The following is a 25,951-nucleotide window of genomic DNA, read 5'->3' as shown; positions in this document are numbered from 1 at the left end:
ATGAAAATTACATAAAATACATATTAAATTTAATAACAAATTCTTAACACCAATATTTACCCTTTTTTTATTAAAAATTTTCAGCTATTTCTTTCGTCTTCTTCAAGTTAGAAACAGCTTTTTTTCTGATAAAAAGTGGGCAGCACTGGTCGTGACTGTCCCGATAGTGTGCCATCGCTATTATATTTAACTGTTTCATTGCATTTTTTAATGAAACTAAATAAATGCAATTTTTTTAACATGATATTTAAAGTTATAGAATTAAACCATTTTCCTTTATTAAAAATTTAAAAGGCGCATTTTGAAATTTTCTTTACCGCCTATAATTGCGATTACGTGTGAATGTCGAATTTATTTGCTTACATTTTCAAATGTCGCGCCAACTATCGCTAATGATATGCTTATTTTTCTTGCTTTATTTTAGCCTGGTCATTTTTTATTTCATCTCCGAGGAGTTTAATGCACTTTTTTGGCTGTTTCTTTTTGCCTTCCCCGGCCTGTTTTTCCTTCTCAGCTTTGGTTTGCTGCCGAACGGAGAACAGGCCAAAGCTGATCTTGTCGGCCCTCATTGCGTCTACAATAACGACGGTTACCTTCTTGCCGGGCTCCATTATGTCCAGTTTGGGCAAGAGCTTGATGCCCATCTGCAGGATTTGCCCGAAGTCCGTGCAGCCCGTGGCCATCTCATCAATGATCACAGGATAAACACCGCGAAAGATCACCGACTGACGAGCCTGGGACTTGCAACCGATGAGCATAATGATAGGGCAGGCAGGGCGCATCTGGCTAACCAGCTGCGGGATCATCGAACACGGACTGGCTACGATAATTGCCTTCGCATGGGCCGTGGTGGCCGCCTCAACGATTGACATGGACACGGCCGATATTTGGTTAGCTGGCGCCATCCGTACGACGCTCCTCACGTTGTTCTGGATGCTCTCGTACCACAGAACCGCCTCCACCTTGGAGCATATTTTCGCCATGCACTTGATGCACTCGACGGGATACTTTCCTTTGGCGGTTTCGCCCGACAACATCACACAGTCGGCCCCATCGAAGATGGCATTGGCCACATCTGATGCCTCGGCCCGTGTGGGTCTCGGCTTTCCGATCATCGAATCTAGCATTTGGGTGGCGCAGATAACGGGTTTTCCCACCTGATTGCACTTGGCTATGATTGCCTTTTGCGCCAGGGGCACCTCATCGGTGAGTATTTCGATGCCCAGGTCTCCGCGAGCCACCATTATGCCATCGGAGGCAGCGATGATACTGTCGATGTTCGCCATACCCTGTTGGTTCTCGATTTTGGAAATGATCTTGATGTTCTTTCCCTCCGGTCCCAGCACATTGCGTATCTCGGCTAGTGCCTGGGCATCGCGTATGAACGAGGCGAAAACCATATCCACCTTCTGCTCCACACCGAACTTCAAGTCCGACTTGTCTTTTTCGGAAACGGCAGGAAGATCCACCGCCACGCCTGGCAGATTCACGCCCTTGTGCGAACCGAGCTTGCCTCCGTTCTCCACCTCGCATGTTACTTCATCGCTAGCGACCTGCTTAACCTTCAGGGCGATCAGTCCGTCGTCAATGAACACCCGATCCCCTGTCTTGATGATACTCGGCAGCTTCTTGTAGTCCACATAAACCCTCTCCGCGTTGCATTTCTTCTGAAGCTCTTTGTTGGTGGATAGCTTGATGGAATCGCCCTGCTTCAGTTCGATTTCGGATGTGTCGCCGCCCTCTATTTTGCCCGTTCGAATTTCCGGCCCCTTGGTGTCCAAAGCAATGGCCACCGGCTTGAACACACCCGTCTGCTTGGCGTACATATCGATGGCCTTGCGCGCCGCCTTAATCGTCTGGCTGTGGTACTCGTGTGAGCCATGCGAGAAATTCAGTCGTACCACTCGCATCCCGGCGCGAATGAGCTCCACCAGAACCTCGGGCTGGTTCGAGGCCGGTCCAATGGTGCAAATGATGCCACTCAGTGGAAACCCTGAGCAGGGTGCATTAAACTGCAGTCTCGACTGGTACTCCAACTGCGTGGCAAAGGGCCCGCGGTCCAGCATCTCCGTCCGGCCGGCACACTGATCAGCCAGAGGAGTAGATTAAAAGCCAAAGAACCAAAGGGTGGTAGCGAAACGTACCTTCTGAGCACTACCCGCATAGCTGCAAGAACTGGTTGAAGACCAAGGCGTTTGACACGGAAGCGACGCATTGCAAGCCGCTCGCCGCTTAAGAAGTCCAACAAATCGGGAAATTTTGAACAAATCTTGAAATAATGACAAAATTTAGATCGATCTGTGACTAGATCTGACTGGAAAATGATCCAAAAAGCAAATCCAAACTACTTTGATCTTCTAAATCTATGGGTATCCACGTACATAGATGATTAGAATTTATTATTCTTTTTGAAGAGAACACTATATTATTCAACAGTGATAGCTTAAATTTGTGTGTCGGCGGCCTGCGGCGCTTTCACAGCGGTTCTTTTCCTCCTTCTTCCGATATTCCAATATACGCAATTAATAAATTAACTTGGTTATTAACATTAATCAATGCTACGCCTGCTACTGTTGCTGCTACTGCGACGCATCAAGGTACTTCCTCAGCGACAAGATTTATTCGACGGTGCTGCAAGCAGAAATTAGAGATTGGTTGAAATTTATCGGTGTTTTCGTTTACTCTGCATGTCAATGCCACTTACACAATGCGAATGGTGTTGGTGAAGCCGGAGCCCTGCTTCCAGCCTGTGACAACGACCACAGCGTCGCCGGTCTTGATGAAGCCGTTCTTCTTGCCCACCTGGACACCGAACTGGACACGCTGGTCCACATCCTTCAACCAGTCGCTCTGTGGTGGCTCTGCGCATAAAAGAAAAGGGTATTAGTACCATGTATGGGTGGAATACTGGGTAGGTGGGGTACACTTACCCTTGTAGATAAGGGGCACCAGGCCACGGTAGAGATGGGCCTGTCGGGCCGTCTGGGGCAGACGAGTAACGGCAATGATGGGGCAGCGTGGGCGGTACTTGCTCACTTGGAAGGCGGACTTTCCGCTGGTGGTGATCACCACAATGGCGGCAGCCTTGGTCTTGGTGGCGGCCTCAACGGCGGCAATGGCCACACCATGAGCAGCATCCAGGACGGACACGCCTTTCACCAGATCGGCAAACAGATTCGCATGCCAGAGAGCAGCTTCGGCCTCCTTGCAGGTCTTGGCCATGGTCAGGACACACTCCAGGGGGTACTCGCCCTTGGCTGTCTCGCCGGACAACATGACGCAGTCGGCGCCATCGAGCACGGCATTGGCCACATCAGAGATTTCAGCGCGAGTTGGGCGGGGCTTCTTCACCATGGACTCCAACATCTGGGTGGCGCAGATCACGGGCTTGCCGGCCTTGTTGCAGCGGGCAATCATGGCCTTTTGGGCCAGGAACACCTTCTCGGCTGGGATCTCAATGCCCAAATCTCCACGGGCAACCATGATGCCGTCTCCGGCCTCGATAATCTCATCCAGATTGTGCATGCCCTGCTGGTTCTCGATCTTCGAGATGATCTTGATGTTCTTGCCCTTCTCGCCCAGCACCTTGCGGATCTCAGCGAGAGCAGCAGCATTGCGGATGAACGAGGCAAAGACCATGTCGACATCCTGTTCCACACCAAACTGCAGATCGGACTTGTCCTTCTCGGACACGGCGGGCAGATCCACCGGCACGCCGGGCAGATTCACACCCTTGCGGGAGCCCAGAGAGCCGCCGTTCTCCACCTCGCAGGTGACAGTGTCCTTGCTCACCTCGCGCACCACCAAGGATATGAGGCCGTCGTCGACGAAGATGTGATTGCCGGGCTTGACAACCTTCACGATGTTCTCGTAGTCCACATAGACCACCTCCAGGGAGCCCTTCTCCAGGAAGTCCTTGCTGGTGGACAGCTTGATGGTATCGCCCTTCTTCAACTCGATCTCGGCGGTGCCGCTGCCGCCAATCAGACCAGTACGGATCTCGGGTCCCTTGGTGTCCAGGGCAATGGCTACGGGGTGCTCGTAGCCTACCTTGGCCGAGTAGTTCTTCACCGCCTGGCGGACATTGGCCACCGTCTGGGCGTGATACTCGTGGGAGCCGTGCGAGAAGTTCATGCGGGCAATGTTCATGCCGGTGGCCATCATCTTCTCCAACATCTCGACGCTGCTCGAGGCCGGGCCGATGGTGCACACGATGCCGGACAGACGCACATGGGGAATGGGCGAATCGAACTGCAGGCGGCACATGTGCTCCAGTTGGGTATCAGCTGCGGCTGCCATATTTTGTGGTACTTGATTGGGCTGCATGAACGAAAAGGACACACAGATTCGATTAGTAAAAATGAAAGGACTGTTACACCCCCTCCTTCTTAATGAGTGATATTTCTAACATATGTATCTTTTATACATATGTCTTGGTGAGAGTGCATGAAATCGTGAGAGTGGGCAAGAGAGCCGCCCGTGAGCGGAAGAGCATTCTTGCATCGGCGCTGGCGCTGCATCGCCGAAGGTCAGTTCTGCCGACCGAGACCGAGACGAGGGAGGCGACACTCGTACATTTTCGCAGCTGCAGCTGCAGTCGCAACGAAACCGTTGCATAATTCGTTATTTTTCACAAAAAAAGGAAACTTCTGTTTTCGGCAATCTACTGATATCGGGCCGCCGCCAGTCGGCTAATTATGTGTACATGCACTGCCTAATTTTGTGTATATTTATGGACCAAAACGTAACAACGCTCCCCCTGACACTGACACTGGCTGGCGCTGGGTGGGGGAAGAGTAATTCTCAAATAAAATACCTTCAGCTGGGGCGCCTCATCGTATATGGTTACGTTCACCATATTGTTAGCAGCAGTATTGAACAAACGGCAGTTGGATAATTTTGCAACACGAACGGCAGCCACAGGCAGACGCACACGCACAGCAGTAGCAGACGAAGCAGAAGCGCGAAATAAGGCAAAAATTTTAGATGCCGCACCGCCTTTGTTCGAGGACGAGGAAAAATTTTCGAATGCGGCCGAGAACTTTTTTTTGTGGCCTAGTGGAAAATTTATCGGGCTGCAGCAGCTTTGAGCTTCGGAAATGTCGGTAACACACGAGGACAAACGAATTCGCAAGAGCAACAGGCAAACAACCCTAAAAAGCCAGCACCGAGAGAAACAGTTTATCCAAAGCTAAGAGAGCGCAAAGCTTTAAGGTTTGCGCGGGGTTTGTTGTTGGCTGCGGCCGGCAACTGGCACAAAACGGTTCAACGAATTTTCAAGTGTTTAATAATTTGTGTACATATATATTTCTATATATTCAGTTTCGTTAGTATAAGTGTAAACAAAAAACGAATCAGCTGTTTCGACTCTTATCAGCCGGCTGTGTCCCAGTCCGCTACTGACCTTGAAATCAAATCATTAATCTCTCACAAATCCAAAAATATCAAAGCTCTCTTTGTCTCTCTCACCGGTCATTATGCAAGTGCGTGAGCACTTACATCTATGTATGTATTTTAGCTTTTACTCGTGAGTGGCACGCTTTCTGTGCGTGCAATGAAAGCTTTCACTTTTAAGTGAACAGCTTTCGTCACAGGGAAAAACGTTATGGAAAAGTTCTAAAAGTCGTCACTGATTAAAACGAAAGTGAAAGTGAAAGCGCTTTTCCACCCCCCCACAGACTGCGGATTTGCCCTTGAACTTGCCCCGCAAAGGACGTTGGCAACATGGCAACAACTTCATAAAAACCGATTAGAAAGCAACAAAGTATTAGCGAAAGCCGGCATTTCAGAAATTTGTATGTATGTAAATTACTCATGGCTGGTACCACTACCAATGTCATGGATGGCACACGCATACATACATATTGAAGTATAATAAATTACCGATAAGACTGTTCAGTTCAATGGAAGTTTACAATAATTAGACAGCCTCAAGATTATTGCTGCATTTCCCGATCGCGTGGTTTTACTGTATTGTATGTGTTGGTATTGTCATTGTATGCGTGCTTTGTCTGGAATGACTTCTATTTCACCTTTACATATTTTTCTGCCCGCCACACCGGCTGACCCGGACGGACGCGACTGTGCGGATCGTTTCTCTATGTGTTAGTGTGGGGGCGAGGCGTCAAAACTCAGTTCCGATCCACATAATATGGAGAAACAGCTTGCATCATCATCGTCAACAACAACGAAATCGGTGCCAAAACCCGCTAATTTTTCGCAAAAATGCAAATGGAGCATGGTATCAGCAGTGACAGTAAAGTACTGCAGCTGGAGCCCTTCGATATTTACCTGGTTTGACAAAAGGAAACGATGCTTGTGGAAAGATGTATCTGCTCTTCCTGTTTTGGAATTAATTCAAGTTTAGTTAAATGCACAGGCTACGAATACACAAAACGCGCGTCTCGTTTGGCTTTCTTTCTCGTTCTGTTGGGGCTTTTCGATTCGCGCGACGGGCGCCATAACTAGGTTGCCAGATTTTGAGAGTCACCATAAGCTAGATTGCAGAAAAATGTAAGCTAGAATAAGCTAAAAATTAAAAAAAAAACTGAAAAATAAGCTAACCATAAAAACACATCAAAAGAATGGATAATTTAATTTTATTGATATTATTAATTTTTAATTAAGGAAATTAAAAGATTTTATCCACTTATACTTTGGCCGAGTGCTCAGCAATGTACAAGCAAAGTACAGCCTTCTGCTCCTCTGTTTTTGAGGACTTTCTAACAAAAGGTATTTTGTTAGTTTGTGCCATGCTTGCATTGTATGCAAAATTTACATTTTTTGAAGCCATAAGCATTTCAATTATTTTTCAAGCTATTTGATTTTAAAATAACCCAAATCTAGCTTAAAATAAGCTAAAATGGCAACAGTGGCCACAAGTTGTACTGAGCTTTTCCAGGTGCTCCAGCCCTGGTAGCCAACCACTAACCATACAGTATATAGATGTGCCAGTTCATACCACGAAAGCGTCACACACTGGCTAGCGCGTTCCGTACCCCAGGGTACTGACGCGTCATCATGAGAGAGAACGCAGAGAGAACATCTTTGCATGTGTTAGTACACACGCAATATCCCAGCAAACCAAACGCTCACAAATGATATCGCATACGAGTCAAATGCGAGACTTAACCCGACAAAACGCTCGCATTCGGACCCGCATATGATAGAAATATGATACTTGTGTCGTTCAGTTTGTGGCAGTGAAAGTATCATTTATTATAGCTCGCAAAGGAATCGTTTGCGAGCCTTTTACGATATCATTTGCGAGCCTTTTGCGATATCGTTTGCGAGCCTTTTGCGATAAATATGCATAAATATAAATGGAATTGGTTTAACATATATGTATTTCAAATAAATTGTCAATCGCGCGCTTTCCGACGGAAATGTTGAAAGAAAAAATGTAGATGCCGGTCGCACCTTGAATACTCTCATGGATAATTATTCTAATATAAAGTCAATTATGAAATATTTTATGAACATGTGTACATAAATATATCAGTTTATTACATTCGTGTATTGCATGAGGATATTCAAAATTACTGTTGTCTTGATGGCTTGGTGGCAAGCTTCTTAGAAAAGTGTTAGTACTCTTAAATGGTTAGTGATACAATAGATAGATCTGACAGTTCATAGGACATGCTGCAAGCGAACTTTCTGGATTAGATCCCAGGGTCTTCGGCTCTGGCGTTCGATTACCGTCGCGTCATTATCACATTCTGCGCGTATAGGTCTTACTTATGTTTTGGTTTCTGTACTCACATACCCTTTACTTTAGCGTTTTTTGAGTTCGCACTTTTTTAAGAAAGAATAGAATTTAGGAATATAATGAGCGGATAAACATAAGTAAATATATTTCATACATGACTTCACACTCGAATAATTGTAGAAATGAACTGTCTGCAAGCGACCACAGAGGCTTCGGTGTTCCTGAAAAATACCACCAAATCTAGTACATTTGAGACGTTGGCTTTGAAATTTAAGCCCTTGCCGTCAAGTAGGTTTAGTTTATTTTGTCAAAATTCTGAATTAGAGAAATGGTTGTGGGCGCTTTCCCAATAGCAAAACTCGGCATCTTGTGTGTGAAACATATCAGTAAGCCGGTTAGCAACGTGATCAAGCGCTTTGCTAATAAGAGTAATGCCTTTAGAATATATGTAGTTGCACCGCCGGCCACTTGTGAGTAGCCCATGGATGGCGAATTAAGGTACAATCATTTTATACACCAGTTCCCAGTGTACAACACGATTGATGTTCGCTCCAAGATGTGGATGCTGGGCATAGGACAGCCGAAGAGGGTTCCGCCCCTAACCCGAGCCATGTCCATTAAAATGGGCGGTGATATACTGGGCGAGCTATTCATATTTATAATTGGTGTTTCCTTCATATTGAACGAGTTTGCGAGGTTTGTACTGCTCCCGAGAGAGGGAGGATGGATCTTTAAAGTGAACACCATCATGTTCTGTTCCCTTCGTTAGGCAAGCGCGAAACGACGCGCAGAAACATGAAAGGCACAAGAAGAAAAGGGAGGAGCTGAATAACAAAATTGTCGAATTGAACGAGCGAATTGCTCGCCAAGACAGAGAAATTGTGCATCTCAAAGGCAAAATCAAAGAAATTAGATATGATCGATAGCGTCCTTTGACTTGAACTGAGTGGGCTAGCAAATGCCAGTCTTTCCATTTTTTGATTCGTTCAAAAGTATGTTCAAAATTTGCAGTTTTCAAGATGGTAATTGGTACGTTTCCCATTGGCAAGGTCTTCATTTTTACCATGAAGCAAATTAGCAAGCCCGTAAGCAATTTATTAAAGAGCTATGCCCGACACCATCCGTTCTTCAGACGGATCGTTTGCATTCCGCCGGGACAGGTTTATAATAATTTGGAGGTTCGGTTGAAATTACACCTTCTGAAACTCAAACAACCGAAGCGAGTGCCGCCTCTAACACCCGCCATGGCAACTAGAATCGGAGCAGATATACTGGGCGAAGTTATTGTGACGAGCATTGGAGTGTTCCTTCTATACTATGAGGTTACACGGTAAGCAAGGGTCGCTAGGAGAATATTTATCAAATATCCACTGTACTCTGTGTTTTTAGTAATCGGCTGAAGAACGAAAAGAAGCACGAAAAGCACAGAGAGCAGAGGATGCTTTTGGATCAAAGGATCGGTAGCCTGAATACAAATATAGATCGAAACGAAAATGAAATCCGCAAGATAAAGGCGGCTTTATCTTTCGAACTCGAAAATTACCGCTACCGAGATGACGGCTGTGAGTAGCATTTGAAATGACCATCACCGATGCCTATCGCCCGCCGGCTTAATCGCATATCGGCCACCACCAAACACACATCGCACTGTTGCAGCCCTGGCAGGAGTTTTACAGTGAATATTTTGTAATAGTTTTTTTTGGCCAAAGGAAAAACAATGGTTATTGGCGTCTTTCCGGCGGCCAAACTTGGTGTTTTGGCCATCAAGCAGATCAGCAAACCCATTGCCAATGTGCTGAAGTCGAACGCCAAGTCCAGTCCCTTCTTCAGGAAGTACATCTGCATGCCGCCGGCCCAGTGTGAGTGGATGACAGTGTGAGATATGATTAGATTTGATTAAAGACTGTGTCGATTTTGCAGTCTACAATTGGGTGGAGGTAAAGACCAAGATGTGGGCCCTGAACATGGGTGGACGCAGTGTCAATGTTCCGCCGCTGAACGAGGCCATGGCCATCGAGCTGGGTGCTAATCTTCTGGGCGAGTTCATCATTTTCACCATCGGCGCCGGTCTGCTGATATTTGAGTACTCTCGGTAGGTAGCATGAGTTTCAGCAAGTATTCATTGTGTAGTTCCACAGTTCCCCCTCCGTTTTAGTCAATCCATAAAGGAGACCAAGAAGACCGAGGAAATCCAAATGGAGAAGATGCAGATGACCAATACGCTGACGGAGATGAACTTTCGGCTGGAGCGGCAGGATGCACAAATCCGCGAAATGACGAGGGTTCTGGCGGATTTAGGTCTCACCATACAGCCAGCAGTGCTTTTCCAATAGGCTAATCGAACATTCCGCTTTCCGTTTGCTTAGATTCACGCAATATCTTCCGATGGAGCAAAGAGCGCCTGCAGGAGTACGTGCCCTTTGATCCGAGCACACCGGATCAGAGTGCCAGTGCGAGGAATCCCAAGAAGTACGAGGGCGTCTATGACCCCACGGGGGGCATGGCGTTCAGCGCCCTGAACTTCTTGGAAACGCAAATCTTTGTCGATGGACGCAATCGAAAGGCCAAGGAGGCCCTCCAGCACATAGATGAAGTAGCCGAGCAGCTGGAGCAATCCCTGGGCGTGGTGACCAGCCCTTTGGCCGCTACACCGCCGTCGAAAGTCGAGCAATGACACCAGAAACAACTCGAGCAGGATCTGTCCTTGCTCATGTATGCCTTGGCCCTCGAACAGTAGAGGAAGCTGTTTTCTTTGTTTGCACACACATTCATCCTGCAGCCAGTCCCCCACCCATGATGCTAGCCATGATCAAATCGCGTGTTACCATTACTTACTTTATAAGTATAAAGTCAATAGATGTACATATATAACTATTGTACATTGGTAGTTGTATTTATTAATTTTTATTGTTACCAAACAAAACTAAAGAGATATGCAGAACAGTTTACAAAATGTGTGTGTGAATCGTTGCGAGTGGATGAGTAGCAGGAACAGTCACGTCGCGGCGGCTACTCCTGATTGATCACTGTCTGGAGCTGGTGCAGCTCTTCTCCAGAGGGTATCAGCTCGCTGAGGTAAAACTAAAGAGATATGCAGAACAGTTTACAAAATGTGTGTGTGAATCGTTGCGAGTGGATGAGTAGCAGGAACAGTAACGTCGCGGCGGCTACTCCTGATTGATCACTGTCTGGAGCTGGTGCAGCTCTTCTCCAGAGGGTATCAGCTCGCTGAGGTATTCGCCGAAGGCGACGCAAATGTGAAAAAGACTGCGACGCACAGCACCGCGCAGGACGCTGAAGCTGGAGCCCGGACCCCTAAGGTTGCTCGCCACGCTGCTCAACTTGTCCAGCTCTCCCTTTAGGCGACTCATCGACCTTATGATGTCCGGCAGATCGTTTTGCACCACACCATAGCGATCCTCCGTCAGCGAGAACACGCATATCTGGGACAGAGCCTGGATCACGAACATTAAAGGTACCGAATGGGTCAACAAGAATGTAGTCTTGGCGCCCTCGGGCTCGGTGAACATATATACAATGCCGGGAATACGATTGATCAGAAGCTGTAGAGACTGTTCTAGCTGCATGGAGGTGCGTTCACACCAATCGGGCACGCGATGTATTCTGTCCACGGGTCGATCGATGAGATTGCTCTTCGGAGAGACCATCGCACGAATGCCGTGCATCTGGTTGTACTGGCGTGTGAGCACTCTTTCAGCCATTAGACTAGCACTGGCGCTCTCGCTGATCGGCGTCAACGGAGGACTGCTTGGGGAACCTTTGAGAACACTTATCTTCTGCATGGAATCGATCAGTTCGTCGGTGAAGTTCCCGATAAGGCTGAGGCATTGGTCGCAGAGTGAACGCCAGTTGGCTGGACGATTGCCCGGCTCGGTTAGCTGGAACAGTTCCGATCGTTTCTCCGAGTCCCCGGCAGTAACCAGATTGTACAGATATTTTGCAGCCAGGCACTGGACCACGTATACGTTGGACAGGCCGAGGGCAGCGACCACGGTTACCTCCTTCTCCTGGACAAAGGCAGCCCGATTTTTGGTGATAGCCAGGGGAAACTCCTCGGACAGAAACATGCTGTAAAAACAGCGCATGAGATGCATGTTGCTTAGAATTTGGGAAGTGAGTAGCCAGCCGTAGAAGAGCAGCCGCCCATTGGTAGCCACGCCAAAGAAGCCCTCCAGTCGCTCATCCAAATCCACGGCAAAGATGTGGCTCAACTTGTGGCACACCACACGACCGAACAGCCAAAAGAGCAGGGTGTACGCGAGCGTGGGCAGGAGCGACTTGATCAATGATCGGGCCAGACTGCTGTAGAGCACCTCTCGCAACTTCTCGCCCCAAAAATGATTCACTATGGGAAACTCTATTTCGACCTCCTGGCGCATGTGAACCGAGACAAAGTAATAGCAGCCCGCGAAGGTGCCCATGCCCAGCAGGTACACGTGATAGGCGCTTATGCACTCCTGCTCATGGCACTTGTACCACAGATGCCTAAGGAATAGACAAAAAATGATTAGAATTTGTGTTAATATATTGGCACATGAGTACCCACCGATAGTCCGTGTGCATGTAACCAGTGTACAACCACGCCGTAAGGTAGCCGACTAGCACATGAGCGGCCAGGAAGAGCAGCTTGCGGGGTGCATAGTGCACCAGCCAGCGGAAGCGGGTGGGGCAATACGGTCTCTCGGCCAAGTGCTGCTGGCACAGGATCACGCCGTACAGGACAACCGCTCCGACGAGCGGGATGCTGGCGAACCAGGTGTACATGCTGCACACCAGACTCAGCGTGACCGAGATCCAATGAAGCGGTCGCAGCAATTGAAAGTTAACGAACAGCAGGAAGATGGTCAGCAGCAGGAACTGGATGCCCACGGTCAGAAGCACCGCCTGCAGACACCGCCGGAACAGCAGGAGCTTGCAGGCATTGATCGTCGAGAGGTGGGACATTGGGGAGGCAGCACTTTCATAAATATATTTACTTTAGTTCAAAATTGTCAAAAATTGCTATAGTAAGACGGCAACGCGCGCGTTTTTAGTGTTACCGTACGAGGATAAGTAAAATATACCATACTACTCTACTGAATCTACTGAAGAGATAAAATACTTTTAACCTATTTGAATTCAAACGAATGTGTTTAAATCAATTGTGAAAATCTTAATGAGCCAAACGCTGATGCCCCACAGCTGCCCCTCGGCTCCGGTCCGTGGCCCATTGTGATCATCATAGCCGGGTACCTTGCTATAGTCCTCGGGATGGGCAGAAAGTTCATGGAGAGCCGAGAGCCTTTCAAATTGAACCACCGAGTATAGTATTGAAAGGGAATTGGCATACTTAATAAATATATTAAATTTAGAAATTCCATCCAATTTCTTGAATTTTCGCTCTCTGAAATCGCATCCCAACAAAACTTTCCTAAATTTATTCCAGTAGTTTTCATTCAAATATCTTTTTGGCGCGTAGGTCTAGCGACTATGGGTTCGATAGTATCGAAAACCGGTTGGCAACATTCAGACTAGACACATATGCCGAGAAGAGAGTAGCATTGTCCAGCAACATGGGACCGGAATGATCGTCTTTATGTATACCCTAGAGAAAAGAATATTATAGAATTGCGGATATATTTGCAATCTCAGGCTACAATGAAACCTATCTAACGGTCGAATAATTCGAAAAGCAGATTGGAAAACATTTTCTAACATTACTTTAAGGAAAAAGGGTATACAAGAAGAAGAACAATTAACCCATGGTGGTCCAGTGGGTATTTGAATAGACCCACGATAATTATGGTCTTTCATCGTTGTAATATATTTTTTAAGTAACGAAGAAGGACAGTTCACAAACTGAAGTATTTAACTCAAGTATTGAACTCGTCTAATTAAGATTTTTAATGGTGGATTAAGTTGGTTAAGATTTTGTTCATTGGTTCGTTATTCGTTAGTGTGACCGAAGTGACCGAAAACCACATACCCAAAACCAAGACGGTATTTTTCATCGATAAGTCCGTGGTCACACTGCCAACAAGTCGGCGCTGGCAGAGAAAATTCTGCCGCGAACCGCGAAACAACGCAACCTTGTCGAATTTTTTTTTCTGAATTTGGGGAAAATTGGGGAAACTCGGAGCCGCGACAACAACGGAAGACAGAATAATGTCGAATTTTTCCTAGATTCAGAAAAGTAGTTCCGTTCCGCAGATATATTCCACTAGAAAATACCCATATTCGAAATATCAATATCCCAAGTGCATGGAATTTTGGCCAGCGCAGTCAACAAGGCCATCAAAAAATATTCCCAAACAAATGTGTCCATGCACAGAGGATGTATATAAGTGTAAATTAGGTGGGTGCCAAAAAAAAAAAACCAAACAAATAGTGTAACAAAATTCAGTTGGAGCTGAGAAAAAATCGTGTGCGCGTATCAAAAAGAGAGCGCAAGAGAGCGAGAGAGCACAGCATTGCGTGAATAAAGCAAGCGACACAAAATTGTTGTAATTAATTCATATTTAATTGCTATTTGGTGTAATTCGACTGTGCATAGTAAAGTTTTGGGAGCGAAATGCAGCTGCCAAATAAAGTGATGTGATGTGCTGTGTTTGTGTGTGTTGTGTAGTGTAATGCGTATTGAGGTCACTTTGTACATATTATAACAGCAGTAAACCGCAGCATAGGCACGCGTTTTCCCTCCGCTTTATGATTGTATCTGTGTGTAGTAGTGCGTGCGTGTGTGTGTGCGCGCGATTGCCCAATACTAATACCAACAACAGGCAAAGGCAAAGGCAAATCGCTTTGCTAGCCAACGGCCAACGGCTACACCACCAATTCGTTTTCATCCCACTGCCCAAGGCAAACAGCTGCTGCTTCTGCCACTGCCACTGCGACTCCCTGTTTCGTTGTTTGTCTCTGCTGTCTTTTTTGACTGCTGATCGTTGAAGCATAACCCGAGGGCAGGTGGTGTCCGCACAAATAGATACGCATTAATTATAAAATAAATGCCATGTTTTAATTTCGGTATTTAATGCACACCATACAAATTGTTCTAAAGCAACAACAAAGAGTACATACGAGACGAAGAGAGAGTGTGTGTGTGTGTGCGGGTGAATCGTTGTGGTCTCCCCACCCCACTGCATCCACATCACACCCTTTCCATTAACCGTACCATACCCCCCCTTTGGCTGTGCATGGCTTGGTGTGCGTCTTCATGCTCCATTCACCTACTTTTACGCGTTGTTCGCTCTTTGCTCTTCGCTCTTTGCTGCCGCTGACTGCGCCGCGACGTTCGTTTTCTGAATTCCAAATGAAGTCATGAGCAGAGCAGATTGTATAAAAAGCAACAGCAACAAACAGCGCAGCAGCTGAGGCAAAAGGCAAAAGTGGCCCCAAGGCAAAAATACAAAAGTCGTTGTCGCATTATTACAGCAAAAAAAAATTACAAAAATTGAATACCAAATAATACTACTACCAACAACAACAACAAAATACAAAAAAAGTGAAATTAAGTGTTTTAAGAAAAAAAACAACAAGAAACTAAATAAAACATGAACATGGCGGCCGCGTCTCGTTTACACAATAACTCAAAATTAATTTAATATGCTGGCAAATGAGCAAAACGAAAACTACGCTAAAAGGTGAGCAGATAGCAGTAATACGCGCGAGTAAATGTATAAATAGGCAGAGGTGCGGCAGCTGATTGCCCACGTTTATGCGGGTCCGTTTATTGCAATGTGTGCGACGTTTGCGTGCGTCCGTCCGTGCGTGCGCAAGAGCATAGTAAACGCATAAACCAATCAGCTCATCTCAGGTTTACAGCTACAAAACGGCCAATTGGCTTGTTCATTATTTACGCATCGTATAAACGTGCCGATTGTGTGTGTGTGTGTGTGTGTCATTTCTCGCCCTGTAAGTTACACACACACTAGAATAGGGGGAAATCAACGCAAAGCAAAGGCTAAAACGCAATTTAATACGAGGCCGGCAGTCGGGCTCATGATTGAACACCCTATAATCGAATTAGGCCCCCCATACGAATGGATTTTAAAAAAGCTTCCCACATGATTCTGTGCTTCTTCTTCTCTTTTCCTTCAACAAGGAAATCTCGCAACTGGTTGGGTTATTGAAAAATATATATACTCATATCATAGCAGAGATACATGTCCCCAAGAGTTTTGAGTGATTTCTACAACCAAACAGTCTTCAAAATCACCTTTGAAATAAGTTTTAAGAATTTACCCTTTTATTTTGCAGGCCCTAAACCGGAGGAGTTGCTTTTAGAAGGCTGCTGTTAGCAACATGGCTGCCACATCCGCTGGCCAACAGCAGCAGCACCAGCAGCATCAGCACAAATTGAATATGATCGGGAGTGCTGAGACAGTTGTTGCCAGTGAAATGCATCTCCAACAGCAGCAGCAGCAGCAGCAGCAGCAGCAACAGCAGCATCAACAGATCCACATGTTTAAGCAACATCAGCAATTGTTGCCACTGCATCAGCAGCAACAGCAACAGCAGCAGCAGCAGCAACAACAACATCATCAATTTTTCCAGCAGCAACAGACAAAATTTGTATCGCGGGTCGTTACAAATGCAGCAATGCAACAGCAACAGCAGCAGCAGCAGCAGCATATGCAACAAATATTACCAGCTGGTTTGGTAAATGGCAATGTAAGTGGAAACATGATGCAAGAAACAAATCTGCATCACCAGCAGCAGCAGCAGCGCAACAGTCAGCAGCATATATTTGTCTGTCCAACGAGCAGCCCCCAACTACTCCTCCAACATCAGCAGCAGCAGCAACCTCTGCCACAGCAACAGCAACAACAGCAGCAACAACAAACGAAGCTCCGTCAGGCGCAAATAAAGTTGCCAGTGAAGTCAACAGCGGTCGTTACAGCAGCAGCAGCATCGACAGCGACAGCGGCAACTAGTGCTACTGCTGCAACAATACTTGCCTCGCGTCAAATGAGTCAGAACAATCAGATCTATGCCAAGAATGTTGCCAACAAAGCCAGCAACAGCAGCAGCAGCAGCAACATGAACAGGAAAAATGTCAGCTACAATGGAAATTTGGCTCCAGGCTGGCGTCGTTTAACCAGCAACAATGAAGTGGCCTACATCAGGTGAGTACAGCTCCTCCCCCTTCCTCCCACACAGACCAATGGGGGGAATCAAGCTGGAAGAGAGTGGTGCAGTGTCGTGTCTCTTCCTGCCACTCTGCCACTCTACCACTCGTCGTGGCTGGTTGTGTGGTAGTTACATGACATTTACAGCACCAGCGACCTGCTAAAAGTCAATCTGGTTATTGTCTGGCGACGAAACCCATTCGAGAAACCATAAAAATGTACTATTCGTACAGGAAATGCTACTGTCCAAAATGGGGAGGGGGGGAAATGGAATGGGAAAGGGTTGCCTTGTGCAGTAGTCGATGTTTTTGCAACCAAGCAGCAGCAGCCCCACGAGAGACGTCGGGCAGGCAAATGTTTACCTGGCATTATCTGCGAGGGGCGGCATTATCATCAAGCACACACATAATTACAAACGCATATCAAATATTTACACAGATATGTTGAAAAGTACGAGGTCGTGTAGGTGAACATGTGGCGATGGATATATCCCAATCCTCTTCTGAGAACTGTGAAGGCCTTCAGGCGTTTAGCTTTTTTCGGGCTTGAGCGCAAACAGAGCCGCCCCTGGGGCACTGGGCCCTGGGCCCTGGGCCCTGGGTTCTGTGATGTTTGGTAATTGTTGATTTTATAAGTGGCTCCGGCACTTCTCGAGTGGCTTGACTCTGGGCTCGGTTTTGGTTTTAGGTCCGTGTTCTCTTCTGTATAGTTTTGCCTCGCAGCTGTTTTGTGACTGGAGAGTGGAGTGTGCGAACAGGGGGACTCATCTGTTGGTTTAGGCCAATCATCGCATGCCTGGAGTAGCAGCGGCACCACCACCCCACAGATTATGGTTGAGAACTCCTGCAAAACACGAAACACACGAGTCGTCTTTCTTTCTGTCATGTTTCTCTCTGTTTGTTTGTGCTTTTCGAGAGGATTTCATTATGCCCGGCAATCATTATTATTACGTATTATACTTTATAACTCTCTTCACCTCTACCGCTCTTTCTGTCTGGCTGTCTCCAGAAGCCACAGCTAATCCTCTGCAGTCCATTTACTTGTGGACTTGGCACCTTGCCACCACGCTCTTAAGCCAGATTAAAAGGGGGTGTTATATTTCTGCCCAGAGGTCACAGGTTAGGGGGCTTAGTGAGGAAAGCCTCTAGACCTTCAGACCCTGCAATGGCATTTCAAAACCCCTACAGTTTCCAAAATAAAATGTAAAATAAAGGGACTTCCAACGGGAACCCTTAAGAATCTTCTGCTCTGCAATTAAATTTAAAGTTTCGGCTATCAAAGCCAGACAACTCTTTCCTTAGTTGTTACACTTATTCACTGGGCCATTACGCTGCCAGGACACTCTTTGAGGGCACCGCTGGTCTGTCCTTTCGCCGCCTTTCACGGCCCGCTGGCCATGCACTCGGTATTTACTTGTGCCACTGCGACGACATGACATCGTGTGTCAAGCGTTGTCATTGTCCACCCCAGACCCAGACCCGGGCCCAGGCCCAGACCCTGCCACAGCCACAGCCACTGCCCCTTGGACGGGAGTACGAGTAGAAGCAGCTGCTGCTCATTTCCACGTTGCGTGTTGCTAGGTTCCTGAATTTCTGCTGTTTGCCTCAAAAGTTTTGTGTGCTGTGCGGTGGCAAGCGCCGCGGAACTATTCCCCTTTTTTTTGAGTTTACTTTTGCGAAAAAAGATAACCAGGTGGAAGAACAGGGAAGGGGGTGGGGGGGAAGTACATGAATACCACGTTTTTGTTGAGCTTCCGTCCCCGTCCACGTCCTGGCCTTGTGCAGTTTTTGCTTCAATAGAATGTTGCAGCGGAATGCCAAGAGTGTTGGGCATTGCCGGAGGGAGGGAGTCCCGATTTGTCCACTAAATCAATAATTGTTGGACAAGGCCAGCATTTGAATGTTTGCTCAAGTGCTAAATGGCTGTGACCAGGTCAGAGCCAAAAGCAGGAGGCCAGGCCGCCCACTGTGCCCGGGTCGTATATAATGCTCGTACGTTTATAAATCATAAATCGGAAACGGCAGCTGGAGATCGAGGATCGAACACCGAGCCGAGCGGAGTCAAGGCGCCCCGCCAGGCCTCGGGCAAAAGAATGCGGAATAGTTGGCCAGTCAAAAGAGGCAAGAGAAGAGGCAGCAAGCCAGCAAACAGTTTTTCCATTTTCCTTACACCGGGCTCAGCAGCCTACCGCTCACCCGACCCAAACCCTCTTTGTCTGCCCTGCCCCTCTCTGTCTCTCAGCAGCGTAGGTTGCATCAGCACTGCCTCTGCGGCCTGCATTGTCAGTCATTGAGACAGACAGGCAGATACTCAGGGGCTCTCTCTGGCCTTTGAAATGTGTTTATTTTACTTACTTTTAGGCATTTGTTGCGAATCCATCCGCTGGCTGCTTGTTGACTTTGGTCAACGCCCACCACACAAATTTGTCGCTGGCAATATCGTGGGAAAAGATAGCTCCAGAAGGAACTCAAGCCCGACACAAAGCTCTGGCTTGTTTCATAGTCGAAGCGTGGGCAATGATTCATATTTGGGAACATTTTAATGGAGAGCATTGGAGGGGTATTTGAGTCATCGTGAATCCCAGAAAACTATACAGATATCAGCTTGGGTTTTTTTCTGATCGGTCTGTCATCCTCTTAGATGAAATGAAACACATATTTCTGTAATCTTTTCACTGTAGAACCAGCGGCAATCTTTTTCTAAAGAACTGCAGTGCAGTCGGGGGGACCTTTTTAGGCTTTCTTTTTGCCTTCTGTCTGTCAAGGACATGCCCAACAAAGACAACAAATAAACTCTTGTGAAAGGATTGAATGGAATTGCCCATGTCCCTGTCTGTCTGCCCGCCGCTCCTGGCCTTTGTGCCATAATTTTTTACAGTTTCATGCGCCGCCTCTGGGCCAAGTCCGCCGTTCGTTGTTTGTGCCCTGTGTTTGGGATTATTAATTTAGTAATAGGCTCTGGTCTGGTCTGGTCTGGTCTGTCTGCCGCAGTCGGCGTCATCTCTTTTCGTGGCTCGAGGGTGCACTCAAGGTCACACGGGGCGTAAAGCTTTTCCACCTTTTCACACAGTTTTCCCCAACGCCCTGCCAGAGCATAGACGAAGGGCCCGAAGAGACCCGGCGACAGGGCAGGGAGTGGGCGATGGCTGGCCACTCGACTTTGCCACTTGGCGTTTTGTGTGTAATTTATTAAATTATTTTAACTCGTTAGCTCGACGCCTTTCATGTGGTAACAGAGAGGTGGAGAGGGAGAGCGGGGTTATTAGCGCATTTTCAGCAAATAGGAAAGAGTAAAACAGCTCCCCAGAGAGTGGGAGAATCAAATTTAATGAGCTAGTCGAGCTCTTCTGCCACCTCCTGCGGCTGGTAATCGGCTGAGGCTGCTGCCTCTTAAGCTGCCTCTTGCCACAACGCCAGCTGCATACAAATTGAGCCATAAGCTTTGCTGGCGTTGATGATGATTCCCTTCGGTTCTGGGTACTCGGTCCTGCTCCTTCGTGTCGTCTGGCAATCGACTTGCCATCGATTTTTCCAATCTCGGAACGAACCATGGGGCCTGCTCTCCCCCTCCCCCCCCCTTTCACTCTCCCTGTCTCTTAAGTAGTTAAAAATAATTAATAAAACAAACCAGAACCAGTTTTGTTGCTGCTGCTGCAGCCATTGATGAAGATGATGAGGGCTCTGGTATGTCATGTGGGGTTCCGTCCGATTGAGGCTTGGGAACACAACTGCTCCTCCTCCTCCTCCTCCTCCTCCTATGAATCCAAATCGGATCCCTTGCTCTGCCCTGTTCTGGCAGAAGGACGGGCTAAAAGGGCTACTCAATTGACAATTCGCATACTCGTTTAACCCGTAACACGATTCTGGTTGTTGAATGTTGCTGTCGCTCAATTATATTGTTGTTGTCTCTTCTGCCGCTGCTGCTGCTCCCCAGCTCCTGTTGGTGCTGTTGCTCCTGCTGCTCCTGCTGCTGATGCTGTCGTCGTCGTCGTTTCATTTAATGCCCTTGCCGCTTTCACACTTCATGCATTATTCAGATTTCCCATACGAATACCAACACGGGGTTCGAGAGAATGGCCTCGAGTATGGCCAAGGGGCATGAGGGGAGGGATGCATGTATGAGTGTAAGCCCAGCAACAAAACTTGAGCCCTGGCATCAGTCGTCGTCTCTCGAGTGGCACGACTCCGTCTCCGACTCCGATACTCCTCGAACGGCGTCATCATCAGCGCCCTTGATTCCTTCAACGTGCTCACACTTTACAATTAATAAGCAGCTACGTTTTTTCCCCCCCCTTCTCCCTTTCTCTCTCTCTCTCTCTCTCTCTCTCTGGTTTTTTGCGTTCTTTATTCTGGTTTTTTTTTTTAAAAGTTTTGTTTTGCGATACCCTTTCAGGGGATACTATAAGTTTGGCAACGCAGAAATGAATCGTAAGACCCTCCTAAATGACATGACAATGTTTGTCTATCCCTTCGATCTTAAAGATCTTATAGACTGACACGTGTGCCTCGACAAAAACGTTCCGAGGAGTCCTTATGTCTTCTGGCTGTTTGAGGGATCTTGAAAGCAAAATAGAGCCAGGTAGAAGGTAATTTGAATGATGATATAGACGCGAAAAGGCAGATATTACTTTTTCAAAAATCTCGTAACTTAGAGACCAAAAAATTCTAAATTCCTAGTGGTACAAGGGGATAAGTTAATGCACCTATTACAAATTCATTAAAATAAAATGATTTCACAAACGAATAGCATTTCTAAAGAGCTACCAGTCGGAATTAGTTTTTATATTTGTTCTCCCTCTAACTCTATTCTCTGTTCTCCAACTCTATTTAGCCTCATTTTTCCCACAGTCTTAAGAAATTGCACCACACCTTCAACAAAATCTAAACCAAATTGAACCATAATTAATTCATAAAGGGTATGAAAAGCTTCGTCGAAGCCCAAAAGGTGCCTCTCCTTCTGGGGGTTTTTTTTTGTTTTTTGCAAACCCTGGCAGCGCACATGCGACAACCCATTTATGTCGGCAGATTTGCGGTCATGCGTGGCCCGCGGGGAGCGGGAGCGGGAGAGGAGCAGCGGCACCCGATGAGTGGAAAGGGTAACCAAAATTGAGAAAGGAAAAACCGCCCTGGACCTGGTCGTGGTCGTGGCCCTGGCCTCTCTCTCATCCCCTCTATCCCCTTCGGCAGCCTTTCAACTGGATTCATTTCGGGTTTCTTTTTTTTCATTCTGTTTTTGTCGGTATTTAAATTTGAAAAAATTTAAATCAATTTTTTGCCTTTTCATAATTTTTTGATGGCGCATAGGCGCGTTCTGTGGCAACGGAATGGATGACGTAGTAGTACTCGTTTTGTTTTTGTTATTTTTCATGAGGTGCGGAGTTCTGTTCTCCTTTGTTCGCCGCGCCTTGTCTCTCTGTACAAAGAGGGGGGAATATTTTCGTTTTCATTGTTAAATTGTAGCAGTTTCACATTTTGTATCTGTGTATCTTCAAGATACCCATATGGACACAAAAAACACAACTGGGAACCATTTCGAAACACTTTTGAATTAAAATCCAAGGTTTCCAGGGAGATTAGGGGATGATACTTAAAAGGCGGGCCTACACAGTCTATAAGAGGGCGAAGTCTCGAGCGAATTTTACCCCTTTCGAAATATTCATCACGCCATTCCTCAACACAACACGTGGGAGCCCTGTAACATTAACCAAAAAATCTCATAAATTAACCATAAAACGCAACAACAAAAAAACACAAACATAAATATAAAACCAGTTTGAATTATGCTCCGATCGAGTCGCACTTATCCAACGGACGGTCAGACGGACAGCGAGCGAGCAATTCTGATTGGTATTAATTTATGCGAGAGAGCGAGAGAGGAGATAAACAGAGAGCAGAGCTGTGCAGAGCGGAGCGGAGCGGTGTAGAGAGAGTCGCCTTACATTGTCATGTTAATGTCCATTATGTTAATGAGCTGTTAATCAAACACTCGCCCATTACCCTTTGCTTGGGCCCCTCCGCTGTCTGCTATCTGTTGTCTGTTCTGTTAGTTAGTGCGGCTAATTGCACCCCAGAGGGGGTGGGGGTGGCACAGAGCTGGCACAGGGGGTAACCTTGGGGTAATTGCATGATTTCCATAAAACTAATTGTGCGTTAAAATAGTGAATAATGGAATACTGGGAATGCTTGTACGTGTATCTTTCGATTCTCATATCATTTGTTTTTATTGCAGTCCCACGGGAAAAACGCTTCGCACGCAATTCCAAATCAAGGACTATCTGCTGACGCAGGGTACCTGCAAGTGCGGTCTACCCTGTCCGCTGCGACCGGAATGCCTATTCGATTTCAATGCACAGGTAAGCCCCACTAATCCGTGATAATCTATTGAAAGCTGGCATGGAACGGCGCGAATGAATGAATGCCGAGGATGATCATGGAAATTGAAAGTCGTGGACATTTCCTTAGACTCGGATGTACTACAGGAATGGCACTTTCCGATTAGAGGAGAGGCAGACGTGCCGTGATTGCGCTTGATTGTGGTCACGCTGTCATCTCTATCCGGTCAGCGCTCTCAACTTGTTTGTCTCATAATTGGCTGTAAATACCGACGAGAGCCGAGGGGAAGGGGAAGCGAACGCCAAAGCTTCGGCTAAACCGAAAGCTAAAACTGAAGCCAGAGCTAAATCTAATTGAATGTGCACCGAGCTAACTAGCTGGCAAGAGCGCGAGAGAGGGGATGTGTGTGCACCGAGCTGACTAGCTGGAAAGAGCGCGCGCCACAGAGAGACAGAGAGGAAAGGTAGAAGGCAAAGACTGCGGAAGGGAGCGGAGCGGAGAGCACAGCATTCAGCGGACTTTCACTGAGCTTTGCTGCAGTGTAACTGCAGCTCCAGCAGCACCCCTCCCCATCCCAGCCCCCTTCCAGCCCTCTCTCGTCAGTGGGGCTTCCAGATTAACGCAAAATATTTGTAAAACCAGTTTGACAACAAATCGACTGTGACGACGACGACGATGGCAGCGACGTTGAAGTTGACGTCGACTGCATAATCACAGAGCAAACAAACTCAGAGTTGGATACTCTCCATTCCACCGTCCCTCCCCCCCTGGAATTGGTGACCATCTGCCGCTTGGCTCTCTGGAGCAGTTCCAATTTGTATATACTATCTGCATATGTACATGTATATATAGAAGTATATGCCCGTGTGTGTGTGTGTGCAGTGTAAATCGCAGTGAAATCGCCTGCAATAAGATTAATTTTCAACAACAGCGGCAGCAGCAGCAGCGGCAGCAAAAACAAAAACTGTTAACGGTAAATCACACCCAGACATTGGACATGGCCATGTGCCGTTGTTCTGCTTCTGTTGCTGCTGCTGCTTTCGGCTTCTTCTTATTCGTCTTTCGTCTTTTTCTTATGATTATTTCTGCTGCTGCTGCTGCTGGCGCTGGCGCTGCCCTGCTCTGCTTTTGTTATTGGCTTCTGTTCTGTCTCGCCTTTCAGCATTTGTCTGCTGTCTCCCTTCCTCTCGTTTGCCATCAACCGAGGAGGTCATTAATTTGAGTTTATGGTTTCCCTTTGGTTATTTGCGTGACGTTGATGCCCGCCGTCAAGCGCCAACGCCCGACCCCGACATCGACTCCGACTCCCCCTTCCCTACCTCCCTCCCTCCCTCCCTCCCATCGAGCGCCTGGCCGCCCCCGCGCTCACATTCAATGTCCTTTTAATATGCTCCCCACCAAAGTTTGAGGAGTGTTTTGCACTCAGAAAAATTAGAGGTGGAAAAAAGTTCAAGCAAAAAAATTACATACATAAATACTCGGAATAAATTCCACGAAATTTTCCATCAGAAAAGTTCCATCTGGGAATCAACAATTTTCCAAGATTGAACTTTTATGTGCTCTTTGCTCTTTTTGCAAACCAATTAAGCTCCCCTTTTTCCAACATTTAATTCAACGAAATTGTTGTTTCGCCCCAAAAGAGCTTCACTTTCATTGGCAAGAGGGAGCTCTTGCGGTGTCGCTCCTGGTTTTCTCACAGTGCACACACACGCATTTTAAGTTGAATGCCTGGAACTGTGAAACTCGCGCGCCAGCGTTGATTGTCGTCTTTTGTTGGCGCTGCTTCTTCTGCTGCTGATGCTGCTGCTGCTGCTCCGTCAATCGATATTTCGGTGCAATGCACTTACATATAACGTGGCTCCTCAACCCACCTCTGCCTCTACCTCCACTTCTATTTCTACTCTTTTTGCCATCCCTCGCGCAGCCTCCATTTTGATGGGGGGCTAAGCTGATCTAAAATGCGTATTATCGAAAGGCATGGGTAACCGCAATTTGTTTACTAAACACTTCATTGTGCCACCGATAGCGCTTGTCCTCTGTCTCCCTCTCTCTCTCTGTGTCTCTCTGTCCTGCCTCTTGCTTGACCACAAGAGTCGATGACTGTGTGTGCCTGTATTCGCTCTTTTGGCTATAACTTTGAGTTACGTGGGTATCAGGGGACTTTTGTAGCACGTCTCATGTTTTGGGGGCACATTCAACTCCCCTGCCGCATGCCGCCGCTGCCCCTTTTTGCGTTTCGTTTTGGCCATGATTGATGGCCTCACATAATGAAGTCTACGCTCGTTGATTTGTTCGCATTTCTGTTTTGATTATTGCCATTTTATGCTGTTGTCTTGACTGCTTTTAGCAGCCTTTCTTTTGTGCTTTAAGGTGTGGTAGGTTAGGGATTTCATTCTGTCTCTGTCACTGTTTCTCTCTCCCTCTATTGCCCATTCTCTGTCCCTCTCTCTGTGTGTGTGATCTGTTTGGTGAAAGTCTCTTTTGGCCAGAAAGCTAGACAAAGCGGCTGTCACTCAATGGAGCTACGGAGCTGTAGAGCTGTGGAGCTGGAGTTCGGATTGAGCATTGAGCCATGGTATCGCATGGCAGCAGCCAGGCCAGGCAGTCGGTCGCTTGGTTTGAGGCTGGGCCAGCCATCCAGCCATCCAGCCAGCAAATTATGATGTCGGAGGAGACAAAGTTTCGAGTGTTTCGGCTACGATTGGAAAGTTGAGGCTAAAACTGAAAAGGCCAAATGGAGCAGCGGCAGCACCGCACAGCATCGGCAGGCATGATGGCAGACA

At 47.1% G+C, this 25,951-nt stretch overlaps 7 protein-coding genes across 17 annotated transcripts in view; 4 read left to right on the top strand and 3 right to left on the bottom strand.

Annotated features, from left to right (window-relative positions):
- Positions 1–307: 307 nt before the first annotated feature.
- On the bottom strand, positions 308–2,318 carry LOC108155199 (pyruvate kinase-like). The gene is made up of 2 exons (XM_017285870.2): positions 2,145–2,318; positions 308–2,084 (listed from the first exon to the last, which is right to left on the bottom strand). The coding sequence occupies exon 2, from the start codon at positions 2,064–2,066 to the stop codon at positions 402–404; it is 1,665 nt and encodes a 554-aa protein (XP_017141359.1). The 5' UTR covers positions 2,067–2,084; positions 2,145–2,318; the 3' UTR covers positions 308–401.
- A 39-nt stretch (positions 2,319–2,357) lies between these two features.
- LOC108155200 (pyruvate kinase) lies at positions 2,358–6,433 on the bottom strand. 3 transcript variants are annotated; one of them, XM_017285873.2, is made up of 4 exons: positions 6,292–6,433; positions 2,931–4,320; positions 2,705–2,861; positions 2,358–2,631 (listed from the first exon to the last, which is right to left on the bottom strand). In XM_017285873.2, the coding sequence occupies exons 2-4, from the start codon at positions 4,297–4,299 to the stop codon at positions 2,619–2,621; spliced, it is 1,539 nt and encodes a 512-aa protein (XP_017141362.1). In that variant the 5' UTR covers positions 4,300–4,320; positions 6,292–6,433; the 3' UTR covers positions 2,358–2,618. The 3 variants fall into 3 exon arrangements, with proteins under 3 accessions (XP_017141362.1, XP_017141360.1, XP_017141361.1); XM_017285871.2 differs by lacking the exon at positions 6,292–6,433 and adding an exon at positions 4,817–5,023; XM_017285872.2 differs by lacking the exons at positions 2,358–2,631; positions 6,292–6,433 and adding an exon at positions 4,817–5,024 and having other exon boundaries at positions 2,701–2,861.
- A 1,571-nt stretch (positions 6,434–8,004) lies between these two features.
- Positions 8,005–8,657, top strand: LOC108156752 (putative OPA3-like protein CG13603). Its single transcript, XM_017288413.2, has 3 exons — positions 8,005–8,178; positions 8,236–8,404; positions 8,478–8,657. Exons 1-3 carry the CDS (start codon positions 8,037–8,039, stop codon positions 8,632–8,634), a joined length of 468 nt encoding a protein of 155 aa, XP_017143902.1. The 5' UTR covers positions 8,005–8,036; the 3' UTR covers positions 8,635–8,657.
- Positions 8,658–8,701: 44 nt separating this feature from the next.
- LOC108156751 (putative OPA3-like protein CG43998) lies at positions 8,702–9,297 on the top strand. Its single transcript, XM_017288412.2, has 2 exons — positions 8,702–9,038; positions 9,098–9,297. Exons 1-2 carry the CDS (start codon positions 8,728–8,730, stop codon positions 9,276–9,278), a joined length of 492 nt encoding a protein of 163 aa, XP_017143901.1. The 5' UTR covers positions 8,702–8,727; the 3' UTR covers positions 9,279–9,297.
- Positions 9,298–9,402: 105 nt separating this feature from the next.
- LOC108156750 (putative OPA3-like protein CG13603) lies at positions 9,403–10,656 on the top strand. Of its 2 annotated transcripts, XM_017288411.2 has the most exons (4): positions 9,403–9,567; positions 9,629–9,800; positions 9,864–10,006; positions 10,075–10,656. In XM_017288411.2, exons 1-4 carry the CDS (start codon positions 9,426–9,428, stop codon positions 10,380–10,382), a joined length of 765 nt encoding a protein of 254 aa, XP_017143900.1. In that variant the 5' UTR covers positions 9,403–9,425; the 3' UTR covers positions 10,383–10,656. The 2 variants fall into 2 exon arrangements, with proteins under 2 accessions (XP_017143900.1, XP_033245050.1); XM_033389159.1 differs by lacking the exon at positions 9,403–9,567 and having other exon boundaries at positions 9,708–9,800; positions 9,847–10,006.
- Positions 10,597–12,778, bottom strand: LOC108156748 (nucleoporin Ndc1). The gene is made up of 2 exons (XM_017288410.2): positions 12,276–12,778; positions 10,597–12,214 (listed from the first exon to the last, which is right to left on the bottom strand). Exons 1-2 carry the CDS (start codon positions 12,671–12,673, stop codon positions 10,876–10,878), a joined length of 1,737 nt encoding a protein of 578 aa, XP_017143899.1. The 5' UTR covers positions 12,674–12,778; the 3' UTR covers positions 10,597–10,875.
- Positions 12,779–13,731: 953 nt separating this feature from the next.
- The window catches only part of LOC108156395 (mucin-5AC), a 31,093-nt gene continuing 18,873 nt past the window's right edge, over positions 13,732–25,951 (top strand). For 6 of the 8 annotated variants that reach the window (XM_017287825.2, XM_017287826.2, XM_017287827.2 and 3 more), the window contains exons 1-4: positions 13,732–14,063; positions 15,140–15,348; positions 15,965–16,833; positions 23,065–23,188. In XM_017287825.2, coding sequence (XP_017143314.2) covers positions 16,010–16,833; positions 23,065–23,188 — 948 coding nt within the window. In that variant the 5' untranslated portion in view covers positions 13,732–14,063; positions 15,140–15,348; positions 15,965–16,009. The remainder of the gene's footprint in view (positions 14,064–15,139; positions 15,349–15,964; positions 16,834–23,064; positions 23,189–25,951) is intronic. The other 2 variants (XM_017287828.2, XM_017287823.2) reach the window with 2 other exon arrangements.

The sequence above is a fragment of the Drosophila miranda genome, chromosome 2 (assembly GCF_003369915.1).
Source record: "Drosophila miranda strain MSH22 chromosome 2, D.miranda_PacBio2.1, whole genome shotgun sequence".
NCBI classification, from domain to species: domain Eukaryota; kingdom Metazoa; phylum Arthropoda; class Insecta; order Diptera; family Drosophilidae; genus Drosophila; species Drosophila miranda.
This window is presented reverse-complemented; position numbering and strand designations above follow the sequence as displayed.

Excerpts from the sequence above, each read along its gene's own strand:
- LOC108155199 (XM_017285870.2), bottom strand. The coding sequence starts at position 2,066 with ATGCTGGACCGCGGGCCCTTTGCCACGCAGTTGGAGTACCAGTCGAGA.
- LOC108155200 (XM_017285871.2), bottom strand. The coding sequence starts at position 4,858 with ATGGTGAACGTAACCATATACGATGAGGCGCCCCAGCTGAAG. Across the intron at positions 4,321-4,816 it reads ATGAGGCGCCCCAGCTGAAG|CCCAATCAAGTACCACAAAA; the intron begins GTATTTTATTTG and ends TCGTTCATGCAG. Across the intron at positions 2,862-2,930 it reads GGTGCCCCTTATCTACAAGG|AGCCACCACAGAGCGACTGG; the intron begins GTAAGTGTACCC and ends TTTTATGCGCAG.
- LOC108156752 (XM_017288413.2), top strand. The coding sequence starts at position 8,037 with ATGGTTGTGGGCGCTTTCCCAATAGCAAAACTCGGCATCTTGTGTGTG. Across the intron at positions 8,179-8,235 it reads AGTTGCACCGCCGGCCACTT|TGTACAACACGATTGATGTT; the intron begins GTGAGTAGCCCA and ends ACCAGTTCCCAG. Across the intron at positions 8,405-8,477 it reads ATATTGAACGAGTTTGCGAG|GCAAGCGCGAAACGACGCGC; the intron begins GTTTGTACTGCT and ends TCCCTTCGTTAG.
- LOC108156751 (XM_017288412.2), top strand. The coding sequence starts at position 8,728 with ATGGTAATTGGTACGTTTCCCATTGGCAAGGTCTTCATTTTTACCATG. Across the intron at positions 9,039-9,097 it reads CTATACTATGAGGTTACACG|TAATCGGCTGAAGAACGAAA; the intron begins GTAAGCAAGGGT and ends CTGTGTTTTTAG.
- LOC108156750 (XM_017288411.2), top strand. The coding sequence starts at position 9,426 with ATGGTTATTGGCGTCTTTCCGGCGGCCAAACTTGGTGTTTTGGCCATC. Across the intron at positions 9,801-9,863 it reads CTGATATTTGAGTACTCTCG|TCAATCCATAAAGGAGACCA; the intron begins GTAGGTAGCATG and ends CCTCCGTTTTAG. Across the intron at positions 10,007-10,074 it reads GAGGGTTCTGGCGGATTTAG|ATTCACGCAATATCTTCCGA; the intron begins GTCTCACCATAC and ends CCGTTTGCTTAG.
- LOC108156748 (XM_017288410.2), bottom strand. The coding sequence starts at position 12,673 with ATGTCCCACCTCTCGACGATCAATGCCTGCAAGCTCCTGCTGTTCCGG. Across the intron at positions 12,215-12,275 it reads TACATGCACACGGACTATCG|GCATCTGTGGTACAAGTGCC; the intron begins GTGGGTACTCAT and ends TCTATTCCTTAG.